At 37.9% G+C, this 16,442-nt stretch overlaps 1 protein-coding gene across 1 annotated transcript in view; it reads left to right on the top strand.

Annotated features, from left to right (window-relative positions):
• Positions 1 to 2,070: 2,070 nt before the first annotated feature.
• The window catches only part of LOC150084682 (ribokinase-like), a 124,408-nt gene continuing 110,036 nt past the window's right edge, over positions 2,071 to 16,442 (top strand). Inside the window, exons 1-2 of the mRNA XM_090375426.1 lie at positions 2,071 to 2,509; positions 12,575 to 12,707. Of these exons, the coding sequence (XP_090231552.1) occupies positions 2,460 to 2,509; positions 12,575 to 12,707 (183 nt within the window). The 5' untranslated portion in view covers positions 2,071 to 2,459. The remainder of the gene's footprint in view (positions 2,510 to 12,574; positions 12,708 to 16,442) is intronic.

Raw genomic sequence — 16,442 nt, forward strand, 5'->3', positions numbered from 1 at the left:
ATCCCAGAACTCTGTGAAGTCCAGAGGTTTCAAAAGTGTAATGTGTGTGTTAGGGTTGTGCAATGTCATTGTGGCAAAGGCTTAAAATAAAATAAATAATAATATAGTGGATTCCGGTTATTAGGGCCACCGGTTAATCGGGGAAAATCTGAAAAAAACAGAACCCAATCGAGAAAACAGCCAGGGTTACTTCGCTTAATTGGGACTACATCCCGTGTTGTTTAATAGGGGCAGGAGACCGCAGCACTGGAGATTACCCTACGATTGTCTCCGACCGAATCACGTGGTTCGGTCGGATTTCCGGAGGTCACAACCATAAAACAATAAAAACAATTAGCATTCACCTGTTTATTGGGCTTTTCTGTTTGTGCAATCTAACATAAACGGATAGTAAACTCGATCTTATTGAATTCGCGATAATACCGACAGCTGTAATTCTGTGGGTTATTATGATGAAATGTGTTTACAATTCCATGGAATCTTCAATCATATAAAAAAATTAATTTTCAGAATCTTCTCTTCATTCCTATTTTTAAAGCTTCGTAACTTGTTACTCCGTTCTTACTTGCGCGTATCGTGTTACTTGCAATTTGTGTGCGCCGTGTGCTTTGTTATTGCTTGCTCATCTTTTTGCTGTTTGTTTTAAAATTTAATCCCCACCCACAAATGTTAGTGAACAGAAATGTCAACTAGTTAGTATGTACATATGAATTCTTCCGATTATCACGTATATTCTTCTGATTTTCACGTATCATTTAATTTTTTAATTGGTAAGGTAACAAACGGTAAATTTGAGCTTAATATATCTTTACTTTTATAACCTGTGGATAATATTTCTCCTATTTTCGCTAATTAGAATCGATGTTTAATAGAATTAAAATTCAAAATTATTATTAATAATAATAATTCACAAACGTGATTGCAATGACCAGCGTTTACTACACAGCGTATAGTGAACGGTACTTTACTATGGGGACTCCATCGTAACGTGATTTGACTGTACAGTGAACTAATTGTAAAGCGGGGGTCCATTGTATTTTTAACTTTTTTTACGCGAAACTTCCGAAAATTGTGGCAGTCGCTTAATCGGGCCAAAATGCACTAGTCCCGATGTTTCCCAAATAACTGGAATCAACTGTATTGCATATATTCTGGAGGCTACCATCGCGCAGCATAGTGGACGGCTGTCTCCAATGAAATGAGAGCGGAAATTCAAATATCGGAAATGTTTTACACATAAAAAACATGAATAAAATAAAAAATATATCTATTTTATTATTTAAATATTTATTTTATTTTTTTAATTTTAAACATCAGCATGTGTTTTTTGTGGTTTAACAAAAATGTTTGACACGTGAGGCTACGAGGGTCTCTTCAAGATTTTAGATGGGGGCCCATGGTCCACTTGTGCGAACACCAGTTTTGTATCATTATAATTTTTAACAGAACGTCGTATGTCAAGGAACACTAGTGTTCCGCAGAGCACAGTTTGGAAAACGCTGTCTGCTGACCTATAAATCTCTTTTATTATTAAGGTGGCGCTGGTAGGAGTCTCCTACTGAAGTAAACCGGAAAATGCAGCAACCTATCTTCCCTTATTGTTGAATTTCAAGACTTCCCCCTGTGCTGCTGAATTAATAACAACCGCCAGGGGCGCCACGTGTCAAAAACAGTTTTACATCCGGTGTCGACATTCTGTAATGTAACCAAAATTTTATTTTTGGTTACATTACAGATTTTAGATGGGGCCCATGGTCCACTTGTGCGAACACCAGTTTTGTATCATTATAATTTTTAACAGAACGTCGTATGTCAAGGAACACTAGTGTTCCGCAGAACACAGTTTGGAAAACGCTGTCTGCTGACCTATAAATCTCTTTTATTATTAAGGTGGCGCTGGTAGGAGTCTCCTACTGAAGTAAACCGGAAAATGCAGCAACCTATCTTCCCTTATTGTTGAATTTCAAGACTTCCCCCTGTGCTGCTGAATTAATAACAACCGCTAGGGGCGCCACGTGTCAAAAACAGTTTTACATCCGGTGTCGACATTCTGTAATGTAACCAAAATTTTTATTTTTGAGCGTCGAACGCTGTCTTTTATTGACGTAGGGCGACTGCACGCAAAAATTGTTACCTGTTATACTTATTTGTTACTGTATGCTATTTAAATTTTATCAAATGCTTTTCGAATATGGACTCACTGGAAAGTTTTGATTTGTTGAATCAGCCCGCTTTCTGTCTCACTTATTTCACGTGGTAGTAGTAGTGGCATGTGATGCAAGAAAGCAAATGTATGAGCTTATGCAGTATGGTCTTTTGTTTGCATTTTGTACTTCAGACTGGTTATCTTATCAGATTGATGGGATGGGGTATTTGATCACACGTACTCTCTTAGTTAAACGTTTTTAAATATCTTTTTATTTTTTCTTTCCACTTTATAAAGGAAAAAGATTTTAAACATGGAAATTCCTGTAGTGGTAGTTGGTGCATGCATTGTTGATCTTGTCAGGTTAGTGTTAAAAAATTTTCAGTGCATATGTTTTTATGCACAGTAATACGGATTTGCTTTCTGTTAACGTTTGAATCTGTGACTAGTGAGTGAACTTCAGATTCTGATCAGAGATTTTGTTAATAGTAATAAAACCTGAGATTAAAATAAATCAATTTTCTGTTTTTACTCCGGGATGATGTACGGTCAGTCGATTTATCCATTATCACATATAGAAAAGTAGCACACGCTTCTTGATTATACCGGGGTTCGAGCCCGTCACCACCAAATACGGAGGATGCGGAAAGGTCAGGGAATGACCACCGCATATCCCCGGAGCCTTAGTTGCTAATGCTCCTAAAAAACAACAAACACACACCTCTCGCTCCTAAAAATCAAATAACAAACAAACAAACATATAGAAAAAAAAAAAAAAAAAAGGATTAAATTAGAACATAAATATTTGTATTCAGCTCATATCCATGGCTAAGTGATTTATTTAAAAATACACATTCTACTTTTTCTCTTATGGGAGACCCATAAAAAGTAGCATACATCATAAAGTTGTGAGTTAACTCATTTGCATAATAGGAAGCTACTTGTACTGGACTAATTTTTTTTTTTGCATTTTACCCGGAAACAAAAAACAATAGTATAATATAGTTTTATTAATTTTATTACAACCAACAATACACTTGCACTGTAAACTAATAATATTTGCTGACCAATCTATTTATCAGCTGCATGCAAATAATGTATATAGCAGCAGTAGTCTACCCCCTTCCAATATCGTTTAGCAACCATTATAAACCCACCATAGCTGTCTTTTTCTGATTTTTTTCCTGCACAACATGCAATTTCTTTTTTTTGATGTGGTTACAAAGGAACTGGATGAAAAAAATAACTTTGATATCATATATTTGGATTTCAGGAAAGCTTTTGACACTGTTGCGCATGGAAGACTATTGTACAAATTAGAGCAGAATGGTATTAAGGGTAAGTTGCTACAATGGATAAAAGGATGGTTGAGTGGGAGAAGACAGAGGGTGGTAATTAATGGGTGCTGCTCTTCGTGAACTAATATTAGTGGAGTCCCACAGGGTTCGGTTTTGGGTCCACTGTTGTTTTGTATATTTATCAATGATATTGATGAAAGTATATCAGGCTTAGTCTCGAAGTTTGCAGATGATACAAAGGTTGGCAGGGTTGTTAATGACAGTAATGGCAGCGTGCTGCTGTAACTGAATCTAGATAAATTGGGCAGATGGGCTAAGAAGTACTGTAAATCAGCAAACTAAGTCCTCAATATTTTGTTATTCCTCCTTGAGCTGCAATTACAGCCTTGCAACAATCTGGCATAGAGTTAATCAACTTCTGGATATATGGTTGTCCAGTTTCATGGTACCACACCCGTACAATGCTCTCCTGCAGCTGAATCTTACTTGTTGGCTTCTTCTGAGCAATTAAAGACTACGTTATGTACCAGCAATTTTCAAAAGGGTTCAAATCTGGATTGTTGCCAGACCAGTCCAACACTGTAATGCCAGCATTTCTGAGGTATGACTGCACCTTAAGGGAGAAAAACAAGGGAAAACATTGGTGTAAGTATGTTTTAAGCCTTGTGAGACAAGAAGACAAACTTATCATTAAATCTAAATAGCATTAAGCATACCAATTTTGCTGTGTGGCAAGGTGCTGAGTCCTGTTGAAAAATGCAGTTTTGGATGTCTGTGGTGATCCCTAATAACGGGTTTCAGGCACTCCTCCAAGATAGCAGTGTGGGTCTCATGCAAAAACTCCCCTCACTTTATGGGTTATTATTTATTATTATTATTACTAGCCATATAGTGCAAGGAAGCCCGAGGCTTATACTGCACCAGCTAAAAAAAAAATTTCCGAATTACCTCGGGGGGGGGGGGGGAGAGAGAGAGAGAGAGAGAGAAGTAGAAGGGAATCATCAAGAAAGAGAAGAATGATGATATCCAGCTCAGGACCCTGGGTGTGCTAAGCCCATACTCACCAGATGTGAGCCCCTGGGGTTGGGGCTGTTAAACCCATGGAAAAAAATGCATGGTAGAATGAAATGAAAAATTATAATAAATGAAGATTTATTAATATTCATGGTAATACAATAAAAAAAATTTCAGAAGTACTGAACCAACTTGAATAATTCAAATAAGCTTTTGACCTGATTCCTTTTGCAATAGATTTTATTTAGCAGTAAAACAAAGTTAATCTTGAGTATATGGTACTAGTTCTGATTGATCATTCCAAAGTGTGACATGAATCAGTGATCGATTCATAATAGCTCCTCCCACTTGTTTTGAAAGGCTGTTAATTACCTGTACTTTGCATTACAGTGAGCCAGCGAGCCTGACCTGTGCACTTCCCCTCCTTTTGCTGCTGGATTAAAATTCAGAAAGTATTTCCCGATTTTAATCCAGCTTCTCCTACTGCTTCATAGTGATTAGATGATCTGTTCCTTTGTGTAATTTTGTCTCCTGATTTAAAATCAGTGGTGGGGGGGAACCCCTAAACTATTTATTGGGAAAGTTTTTAAGTTTCCTCCCCTTTGGTGCTGGTTTAAAATCAGGAAATGATTCCCCCTCTTTTACTGCTGGTTTTAAATCGGAGAAACAAATTTATGTGAAGGAATAGATTGTCAAATCAGTATGAAATTTGTCCAGTCAATCAGTGTGGAGCTAGACATGCTCATCATTTGCTATCACAGTGATCCACAGGTAAGAGTCTTGAGATTAATTAAAGATTAACCTGGGAGGGATTCAAGCAAAAAAAAAAATGAACTAGTTTCCCTTGGAGTGGATTCTTCCCCTTGCTGCTGGGATTAAAATTGGAAAACTATTTTTCAATTTTAATCCCAGCAGCAAGGGGAGGAATCCACTCTAAGGGAAACTAGTTCATAAAACTATTTTCCAATTTTAATCCAGCAGAAAGCAGGGGAAGTACCATAAACTGAAGTTTAATCAGATACCATATACACAGTTTTGGCAAAATTTTGTGATGGGCACACTAGAATAATTGTAATTTTGTCTGTATAATTATTATAATTTTTTAAAAGGACGATATAGTCATACATGTAAAAAAATTATCACATTGCATTTTTAGTCATTTTTTTTTTAAAATATATTTGATTACCCGAGTCTATCTCACTAACACTTTAGTGAAGGGAGCCAATTTTGTAATTACTTTGGTATTAATCTTTAGTTCTCTGAAACAGTTTTGGCAAATTATTTAATAATAATATAATTATAATTCATTTAATTAATATAATCATATTAATAATAATATTAAATTTATCCTGAAAAAAAAAATTTGCACAATCACAACATTCACACTAGAGGCAGCATTTCAACCTATGACCTTTATTCCTTAGGCAAGTACGTTATCCACTGAACCAACCTGGTATTACAGGTTTTGGCTCAACGTTGGTGACTCATTTTGTGGTGGTATAGGGATCAGCACTATTGTATTATCTAATAAAAATAAGAAATTAACAAATCACCTCTGAATGCTATATGCTTAACCTTCAAAAAACTGAATTTTCATCCAGTATCCTGAGAACTTGCTATATCCTCGGGATGCTAAACTTGTGAGGTGTATTTCCAAAATAGGAGGGGGGGGGTATCAAAATGTTTATACCCTTACCTAGAAATAATAGCCCTAGAAAGGTGAAACTTCACAGGAACTTTAATCCTTTTCTATGTACTCTTCATGTATAGTAACACATTTCTTCTATCTATGGAGCAGTTGTTTAATGCCTTTATCATAGAAGTCCACACTTTTTGCCTCAAACCATGATTCACTTCATTAATGACTTTCTGAAATGAATTAAAGCAACATTCATACAATGGTTTCTTCATTGTACACCCAGCATTTGTCACCAACCGATCAAAAAAGTTCTCAACATCCACATTACACAAATCCAACAGTTGGCGAGAACATTGCATTCAACATTGCTGATGCTTTTGCAAAGGCATCAGCAGTCTTGCAAGCCATTGTGCAGAGATCTTAGACATGTGCAGATGGTCATGTAAAATGCTGTCAGCAGACCTATAATTAATTCTCACTGCATTTTTGATTAAATGAATTGTCACACATCTGTCACTGAGCACCAGCTGCTCAACCTTTGCAACCATCTTACTTTCTGTGGATGGCCTTCCTTCTCTTGGCTCGCCAAAGACACTTGTATGACTGCACTGGAACTTCCATTTCCACTGTTTTATAATGTCATAGGCTGGATAATTCTGCCCATACATGGCATTCATTTCTTCATCAATTTCCTGAGCTTTCTTGCCCTGCAAATGCAGGAACTTGATCACTGCTCGATACTCCACTTTGTCAACCAGTGTCCTTCCTCAGATTCCGGGCTCCACCCTGGCTTGCGATCACCTATGGGAAAGAAATTTCACATGTTAGTTGTTTGTTTGTTTGTTTGTTTGTTATTTGGTTTTTAGGAGCATTAGCAACTAAGGCCATATTGCTCCAGGAATATGCGGTGGTTATTCCCTGACCTTTCCGCATCCTCCGTATTTGGTGGTGATGGGCTCGAACCCTGGTCTAATCAAGAAGCGTGCGCTATGCACTGCTGCTCCTTCCCACCTGGCTACGGAGGCGCCTACATGTTAGTTATTGTAGACAACTTATATTAAAAATGGCATCTTCCTACTGATGTTTTATCTAGGTCAGGGTACGAACTTTTTGATACCTCTTCGTATATTTTTAAAAAATTTTGTTTAGTTTTTTATAATTATTTTATTATAAAGCAGAAAACTATGTAAGTTAGTATTTTTCCTTTTTGGATTATAAAAGGAAGACACCAACTTTGTATTCTCCTTTTTTGGGTTTTGAAATGTGGCAACCCTAGCTGTGATGCATATAAAATCTTACTTCCAAACAAACAAGGGGGAAAAAAATTAGCTTTCTAAATACAGTTGATTCCGGTTATTTGGGACACATCGGGACTAGTGCATTTTGGCCTGATTAAGTGGCTGCCCCAATTATCTAAAGTTTCACATAAAAAAAAAGTTAAAAATACAATGTACCCCTGCTTTGCAATTGGTTCACTGTACAACCAAATCACGTTATGATGGAGTCACCATAGTAAATACCGTTCACTATACGATGTGTAGTAAGTGCCGGTCATTGTGATCACGTTTGTGAATTGAATTTTAATTCTATTAAACAGCGATTCTAATTAGCGAAAATTATCCACAGGCTATAAAAGTAAAAATATATTAAGCACAAATTTACCCTTTATTACCTTACCAATTAAAAAATTAAACATTACACTGAAAATTGGAAGAATATATGTGATAATCGGAATAATTAATATGTACTGTAATATGTACATACTAATTAGCATTAGCATTAGTAGAGGCATATGATGCAAGAAAGCAAGCTTATTCAGCATCAGCCAAAAAAAAAAAAAACACACACCACTCCCATTTCACCCCTCCGTTCGTTCGAAATACCTGTCCAGTTGAGCTTTAAATTTGTTTAGGCTATCAACTTCAACAACAAGTGATGGAAGTTGGTTCCACCAACCAACCACCCGCTGGCCAAAGGCAAATTTCCGCACATCTATCCGACATCCGTCCTTCCTCAATTTGAATTTATGCCCTCTGAGGTGATTATTCTGAGCAAGATGAAGAATCCCATTGGCATTGAGCATGCTCAAACCATTCAAAGCCTTATACACCTCTATCAGATCACCTCGCCGATGCCTAGTCTCCAGACTCTGTAATTTGCAAAACTTAAGCCTTTCTTCGTAAGAGCAACCCTTTGTTCCATTCACTAATCTTGTTGCCCTTCTCTGTACCCGTTCCAGCAGCTCTACATCCTTCTTGAAATGAGGCCTCCAGACCTGTATACAGTACTCAAGATGTGGCCTAACCATTGTCTTATACAAGGGAATAATCACCTCCTTATCCCTGCTAGAAAAATTCCTGTATATCATTGACAAGACACCATGAGCTACTCTTGCAGCTCGTCTGCACTGCTCAGAGAACTTCATATCTGCCTGCACAATTACCCCCAGGTCCTTTTCATTCTCCACCACTGTCAGTGTAGTACCGCAGAGTTGATATGTTGCTCTGGGGTTACTGTTTCCCATATGTAGTACTTTACATTTGTCAATGTTAAACTTCATTTGCCACCTCTCAGTCCATCTGTTCAACCTTTCCAGATCCTGTTGCAGCAGCATAGTGTCAGTAGTGTCCTTAACAACCCTGCCAACCTTTGTATCATCTGCAAACTTGGACATTAAACTTGATATCCCATCATCAATATCATTCATAAACACCGAAAACAACAACGGACCCAACACTGAACCCTGAGGAACTCCACTAATAACATTAGTCCATGTTGAGCAGTGTCCATTGATTACCACTCTCTGTCTTCTGCCACTCAACCATCCCCTTATCCATAGCAGCAATTTGCCTCCAATGCCACACTGCTCCAATTTGTGCAGCAGTCTTCCATGTGCAACAGTATCAAAAGCCTTTCTAAGATCCAGATATATAATATCAAAGTTATTCCCTGCATCCAGTTCTTTTGTGACTACATCATAGTATCCAATCAAATTGAATTTAATTAGTTAATTAGTTGACATTTCTGTTCACTGACATTTGTGGGTGGCGGTTAAAATTTAAAACAGTAAAAAGATAAGCAATCAATAACAAAGAATACAGCACACACAAATTGCAAGTAACACGATATGCACAAGTGAGGACTGAGTAACAAGTTACGAAGCTTTAAAAATAGGAATGAAGAGAAGATTCTGAAAATTAATTTTTTATATGATTGAAGATTTCATGGAAGTGTAAACACATTTTACCATAATAACCCACAGAATTCCAGCTGTCAGTATTATTGCAAATTCAATAAGATCGAGTTTACTATCAGTTTATGTTAGATTTCACTAACAGAAAAACCCAATAAACAGGTGACTGCTAATTGTTTTTATTGTTTTATGGGTGTGACCTCCAGAAATCCGATTGAACTACGTGGTGTGGTCGGAGACAATCATAGGGTAATCTTCAGTGCTGCTGTCTCCTGCCCCGATTAAACGGCATGTCCCAATTAAGCGAAGTAAACCCTGACTATTTTCTCGATTCGATTCGGTTCTGTTTTTTAAGATTTAGCATTAGCATTAGCATTAGTAGAGGCATTTGATGCAAGAAAGCAAGCTTATGCAGCATCAGCCAAAAAAAAAAAAAAAAAAAAAGTAACATAAATAAATAAAAATAACCACTTCCACTTCACCCCTCTGTTCGTTCGAAATACCTGTCCAGCTGAGCCTTAAACTTATTTAGGCTATCAACTTCCACGACAAGGGATGGAAGTCTGTTCCACCCACCAACCACCCGCTGGCTAAAGGCAAATTTCCGCACATCTATCCTACATCTGTCTTTCCTCAATTTGAATTTATGCCCTCTCAGGTGATTTTTCTGAGCTAGAGGAAGAATCCCATCAGCATTGAGCATGCTCAAACCATTCAAGGCTTTGTACACCTCTATCAGATCACCCCGCTGGTGCCTAGTTTCCAGACACTGTAATTTGCAAAACTTAAGCCTTTCTTCGTAAGAGAACCCCTTTGTCCCATTCACCAATCTAGTTGCCCTTCTCTGTACTCGTTCCAGCAGCTCTACATCCTTCCTGAAATGAGGCCTCCAGGCCTGTATACAGTACTCTAGGTGTGGCCTGACCATTGCCTTACCTAGAGTACTGTATATATATTTGTCTCAAATAAACGGCTGCCCCGATTAACCTGTGGCCCAAATAACCGGAATCCACTGTATAATATTTTTATTTGTTTTTTTTTTAAATGTATACTCTGATCTGCCCACTATATGTAATTAGAAATTTTTGCAATATTTGGATTGAAAATGATAAAAATACCTAGAAATCCACTAAATAACATTTCACAATAAAGACTGAACTGAAATAGAGGAACAGTGAAATTAAGAGAAATCTTAGTCCTCTGCCTGTTACCATGCATTGTTGATCTAAGAAAATATGCTTTTGTAAAATATACTGTTTTGAACACATTGACTGTGTGGTTTCCTTACTTCTCCATAGCATGAGCTGGTATACTGATTGCACCTCACACTAGTTTGATAATTTTCCAAAAAGACACATGCTACCAGTAGTTTATTATTATTATTAGCCATATGGTGCAAGGAAGCCTGAGGCTTATGCTGCACCAGCCAAAAAAAAATTTCTGAGTTACCCTGTGAGAGAGAGAGAGAAAACAAGACTCAGAAGTAGAAGGAAATTACCAAGAAAGAGAAGAATGATGGTATCCAGCTCAGGATTCTGAGTGTGCCAAGCCCATGCTTACCAGATGTGAGCCCCTGAGGTTAAATAATAAAAGTTCTCGGGTCACTGACGGGATTTGAATTGGGGTTTTTCCACCATTTTGCTATTCACATAGCAGATTATAACCTCTCTGCTACCTGCCTTCCTTATAATTATGGAATTTTCCATTAGTGGGCATCTCACTGGTATTCTCTGATGGAACTTTTAGGTGGAAACTTTGTAGTAAGTTCTACTTACTATAAAGTGGGGGCATCAGTGGCCATTGCCACTGATGCCCCCACTAAACATCAAAAGAAGCGGTTTAATATATCCCAATTTAAAAGTTAGCATGGTTACAGTTCAAATATAAAAATAATAATAACTGTTGGTTAAATTATAAATTAATTTATCTATTCAGAATAAATTTGTTGTTTAAAATTGAAATGTTACTTTGTTGTTATATAAAATCAAAATGTTAATTTTTTTTGATATATTATTATTAATATTGCTCTTATATTATTTCTCTCATATTGGAGGTTCCACCTTGTGACGGATATTGCTACCAAGTACACAGGGTGGTTCTTATGTCTGGTGTTACTGTTGGGCGAGGAACTCTGACTATCTTACAGGTGTTCAGGATTGTGACTTTCTGGAGTTCCTTGTGGGTGTTCGCTGGGAGACCTATTGCTGCTAGGCTGTTATGTAGGGCTTTTGACACCATACCTGTGGTTGACATGATGATTGGGATGGTCGTTACTTGTTGCATATGTCATATCTCTTTGATCTCCTGTCTTAGGTTTGTGTACTTCCTGATTTTTTCCCCATGGGTTTCTGCAGGTTGCCAGTGTTGGGTACCACTATGTCAATCAGATAGGTAGCCTTTTCCTTCTTGTCCACAAGGGTTATGTACAGTCTATTGGGCGGGTTTGTCCTATCCGTTTTTATGGCACGGTCCCAGTACAGCTTGTGGGTTGGGGACTCTAGTACTGCCTGGGGTTCGTACTTGTAGTACGGTACACTGTCTTCGATCAACTGGTATTTCCTTGCTAGCTTCTGATTTGGCCAGGCAGTCCTTAATATCCTAAAATTCCCAAGTTACCCTGAGAGAGAGAGAGAGAGAGAGAGAGAGAGAGAGAGAGAGAGAGAGAGAGAGAGAGAGAGAGAGAGAGAGAGAGAGAGAGAGAGAGAGAGAGTCAGAAGTCTCTGGTGAGCCATACTCACCAGATGCGAGCCCCTGGGGTTGATAAAAAACTTTTCTCTTAGTTATTACAAAATCATTTAGCTCCATGTTAGATTTTTATGAACTTCTGCATTCTCCTCCCTAAAAGAACTCATGCATGAATGTAGATGAAAAATATCTGTTCAGTTTGTAACTTGGGAAGGATCATCAGCAGTTTAACTATTAACGTCAATTGGACCAATGTAATCCAATGCCTTTGGGCTGCAGCCAGTGGGCTGCAGTTATACCTTTTTTTTTTTTTTAAATTGTATTAAGGAAAGGAAATGTTATGTTTTAAATTTTGGAATTCTGTATTCGGTTAAAGTAAGTGATAAATGGTATTCATTATATTATTACCATCAGCCTTTCTTAACTTTCTCAGTTTTAAGGAAATTAAATTAATGTGACATGACTATAAGTGCTGGTTTTTAATTTACTTAATAACATATGCAAACCTAACAGAAATCTAAAAATTTGGTATATTGAAGTCTTTATACTTCTTATTAATTTTAAATTTTATTATATCAATAAAACTATCCATGATTTAGCTACGTCAAGAGATTTCCTAAACCAGGAGAAACTGTTTTGGGGTCTAAGTTTTCAAAAGGGTTTGGTGGTAAAGGAGCTAATCAGTGTATAATGGCACAGAGACTTGGAATTCAATGTGCAATGATTGGAAAGGTAAAATTTTTTAAAGATTGTCTTTAATAAATATCAGTAATAAATGGTTATGTAAATAACATGATAATAAATGAAAGTACTTAATGAATAATTCAAAGGGCATATTTTTAGAGCTTTAACCTACCTTTTATAACTACTACTCATTGCATTTTATAAACCTGAGCATTTGTGTTATATGGAGTATTAGTGTCATTCATTAATTTTGTTTTGATTTATCAAAATCAATTGAAATTAAATTGTATTAATATTAAAATTTATTAAAGTATTTTAATATTTTTAATAACAAAATATTTATTCTCAATTTAAGGTTGAGAATTTTTATTAAAAATTTGCAATTTAAGTGATTAGTGCATCATAAATGTAGAAATTTATAATAAAGTCTTATATGAAAATTTCTCATAAATATATTTTTTTTCAGATGTTTTCAAAAACAGTCATTTCTCAATTTACATGCTTTTCATTTATGCATTTTCAGTTAAAGTAGCTGAACAGTGTACAGGGTGATTCACTACCAGTGCAACAAACTTGCAGGAGGTGTAGGGGGGCACAAAGATGAATCGGAATCACATAGCATTGCAGGGTCCGAAATGCCTTCGTCATGCGGTAGAGGACGTTGAACGGGAGATCGCGTGAACAGCGATCCCGCTGGAAGTCAGATTTGCGAACTGTTTCTGTTGAAGAAACCAAGTAGCAAAAGTGATTGGACGCGTTGCAGATGGTATGAACTCATTTCGTTTGTTGACAGTATCCTCCATACAGTGGATTGGGAAATACCCAATCGTTGGCCTATCGCTTGAGTACTCATACTCGGATTGCCTTCTGCAAGATGTAGAACATTCTCCTCATTGTCTGGCGTCCTCGTCATTCGCTCTCGATTCATGGTACCTCTCATGAAACAACCAGTCTCACGTAACCTTCTGTGCACACATGCGAAAATCGTATGATGAGGAGCACGCCTGTGCAGGAAACGTTCCTGGTACAAGCACAGAGCGGCGTGCCCGTTACAGTCCGCAGCTCCATACGCGAGGTGCATGTTGGCCAGTTCAACATTTGAATACTTGTCCATTGTACTGCCTCAGGAACTGATTCGCAAATGCTGACTTCCAGCGGGATCGCTGTTCACGTGTTCAACGTCCTCTACCGCATGACGAAGGCATTTCGGACCCTGCAATGCAATGTGATTCTGATTCATCTTTGTGCCCCCTACACCTCCTGCAAGTTTGTCGCACTGGTAGTGAATCACCCTGTATACCACTTTTCAATTTAGGACACCTTAGTTCATGCTTTAACACAGTTAGAAGGCAAACACATGGCACATGATGTATGTAGGTTATGGTGGATGTAGGTCAGTGCTGTACTCTTCCAATGATATTTTATCCAATTGTAACTATTATTAATCATTTTATAAATTATATTTTTCCTAATTGTAACAGTATTGTAACAGTATAAGATGCAGGATATTTCAGAGACTGCTGGGAGTCATTGCGGTACAAGTAAACACATGGGTTGTGTTAGGGTAGCTAAGAATAGGAACAGGTGCATGTATACTTGCGTGTATACCAATGTTAGGAGTTTGGTAAATAAATTTGATGAATTTGAGATATTGCTCAAAACATCAAAGGCAGATATTGTTGGGATATCAGAGACATGGTGTCACACAGATATAAGGAATGCAGAACTGGAATTTGGGGAGTACAACGTCTACAGAAAGGATAGGAAGGGAGGAGGGGTTATGCTATTAGTTAAGAAACACATAAAATCCAAGGAAGTGAAGCCAGTCGACATCGCTGGACAGTGCAGTGTCGAGTCAGTTTGGTGTAACATAAGCATTGGGAGATCAAAATTGAGAGTTGGAGTGTTTTATAGGCCTAATGACTCTGATGAGTATAATAAGAAACTGTACAGGGAAAAAGAGTGGGCCAGTAAATCGGAGAGTCTTATAATGGGGGATTTAAGACACGATAGGAGGGAGTATATGTGAGAGCCTTGTCGATCAATTCGGCCCTGGAAAGATTGTGCAAGGCTCAAGGGGTAGAATTTTTTTCAGCCTGGACTGTACTTGTTAACAGGAGAGATTGCTTCTACAGGGATGGGATACACTTAAATAGAAAGGGTGCAAGAATATTTGCTGATGCTATCGAGGCAGTGTTAGGTGGGTCGGAAAACTGCTAGCTTGGGGAGAGACAAAGACCAATAGATTGACAGTAGCCACTGGCAGAGGTGAAAGAGATTCTTGCACTGCTTCTATTAGAATGAGCAGAAGCCTGAAAAACAAGATGCATGGTATTTCAGAGACTGCTGGGAGCCATTGCGGTACAAGTAAACACATGGGTTGTGTTAGGGTAGCTAAGAATAGAAACAGGTGCAGGTATACTTGTGTGTACACCAATGCTAGGAGTTTAGTAAATAAATTTGATGAATTTGAGGTATTACTCAAAACATCAAAGGCTGATATTGTTGGGATATCAGAGACGTGGTGTCACACAGATATAAGGGATGCAGAACTGCAATTTGGGGAGTACAACGTCTACAGAAAGGATAGACAGGATAGGAAGGGGGGAGGGGTTATGCTATTAGTTAAGAAACACATAAAAACCAAGGAAGTGAAGCCAGTCGACATTGCTGGACAGTGCAGTGTTGAGTCAGTTTGGTGTGACATAAGCATTGGGAGATCAAAATTGAGAGTAGGAGTGTGCTATAGGCCTAATGACTCTGATGAGTATAATAAGGAACTGTACAGGGAAATAGAGTGGGCCAGTAAATCAGAGAGTCTTATAATGGGAGATTTTAATTTCCCAGATATTGACTGGAATTTGGGGGCTGGTTACTCACGCACTAGCAGGGCTTTTGTGGATTTATTGGATGATTGTTTTCTACATCAGCATGTTCGGGAGGCAACTAGAAGGAGTAATACTCTTGATTTGATTATCAGCAGTGATTCTTCATGCATTAAGAATCTGCAGATAAATGAACCACTAGGTGGCAGTGATCACAGTGTGCTGAAGTGGGATTTACTCAAAGAGGTAACTACCATTAGGGATAAAGGGAAGGGTTATTGCTTCCGTAAAGGCGACTACGATGGACTGAGACAGTATTTAAATTCTATACAGTGGGACCAACTGATGATGTTACCAACAGCAAATTCAAAATGGGAAGCATTCAAAGAACTTATCTTGGAAGCTACTAGGCTTTACATACCAACTAGGGCGCCTCCATAGCCAGGTGGGAAGGAGCAGCAGTGCGTAGCACATGCTTCTTGATTAGACCGGGGTTCGAGCCTGTCACCACCAAATACGGAGTATGCGGAAAGGTCGAGGAATGACCACCGCATATCCCGGAGCAATATGGCCTTAGTTGCTAATGCTCCTTAAAACCAAAAAACAAACAAACAAACATACCAACTAAGAAATATTGTTCAAGGTTTAGGCCAAAATGGATGTCAGATGAACTAATGAGGCATATGGCAGAGAAGAAAAATGCATGGGATACTTACAAATTAACACATGACACAGAAGCCTATGATAGATACAAGTTGATATGCAACCAAGTTACAAAGGAGGTTAGGCAGGCGAAGGCAGATTACGAGAAATCCTTGGCAAGGGATGCAAAGAAAAACAGCAAAGAGTTCTTTACTTATGTAAACTCTAGAAGGAAGGGGATGAATCAGATTGGTCCACTTGATATTGATGGGTCAACTGTTGATGATCCTGCTCAGGTAGCTAACAAACTAAATGA

Source organism: Mastigoproctus giganteus, chromosome 6 (assembly GCF_048544385.1).
Source record: "Mastigoproctus giganteus isolate SK-2022 chromosome 6, ASM4854438v1, whole genome shotgun sequence".
Classification (NCBI taxonomy): Eukaryota; Metazoa; Arthropoda; class Arachnida; order Uropygi; family Thelyphonidae; genus Mastigoproctus; species Mastigoproctus giganteus.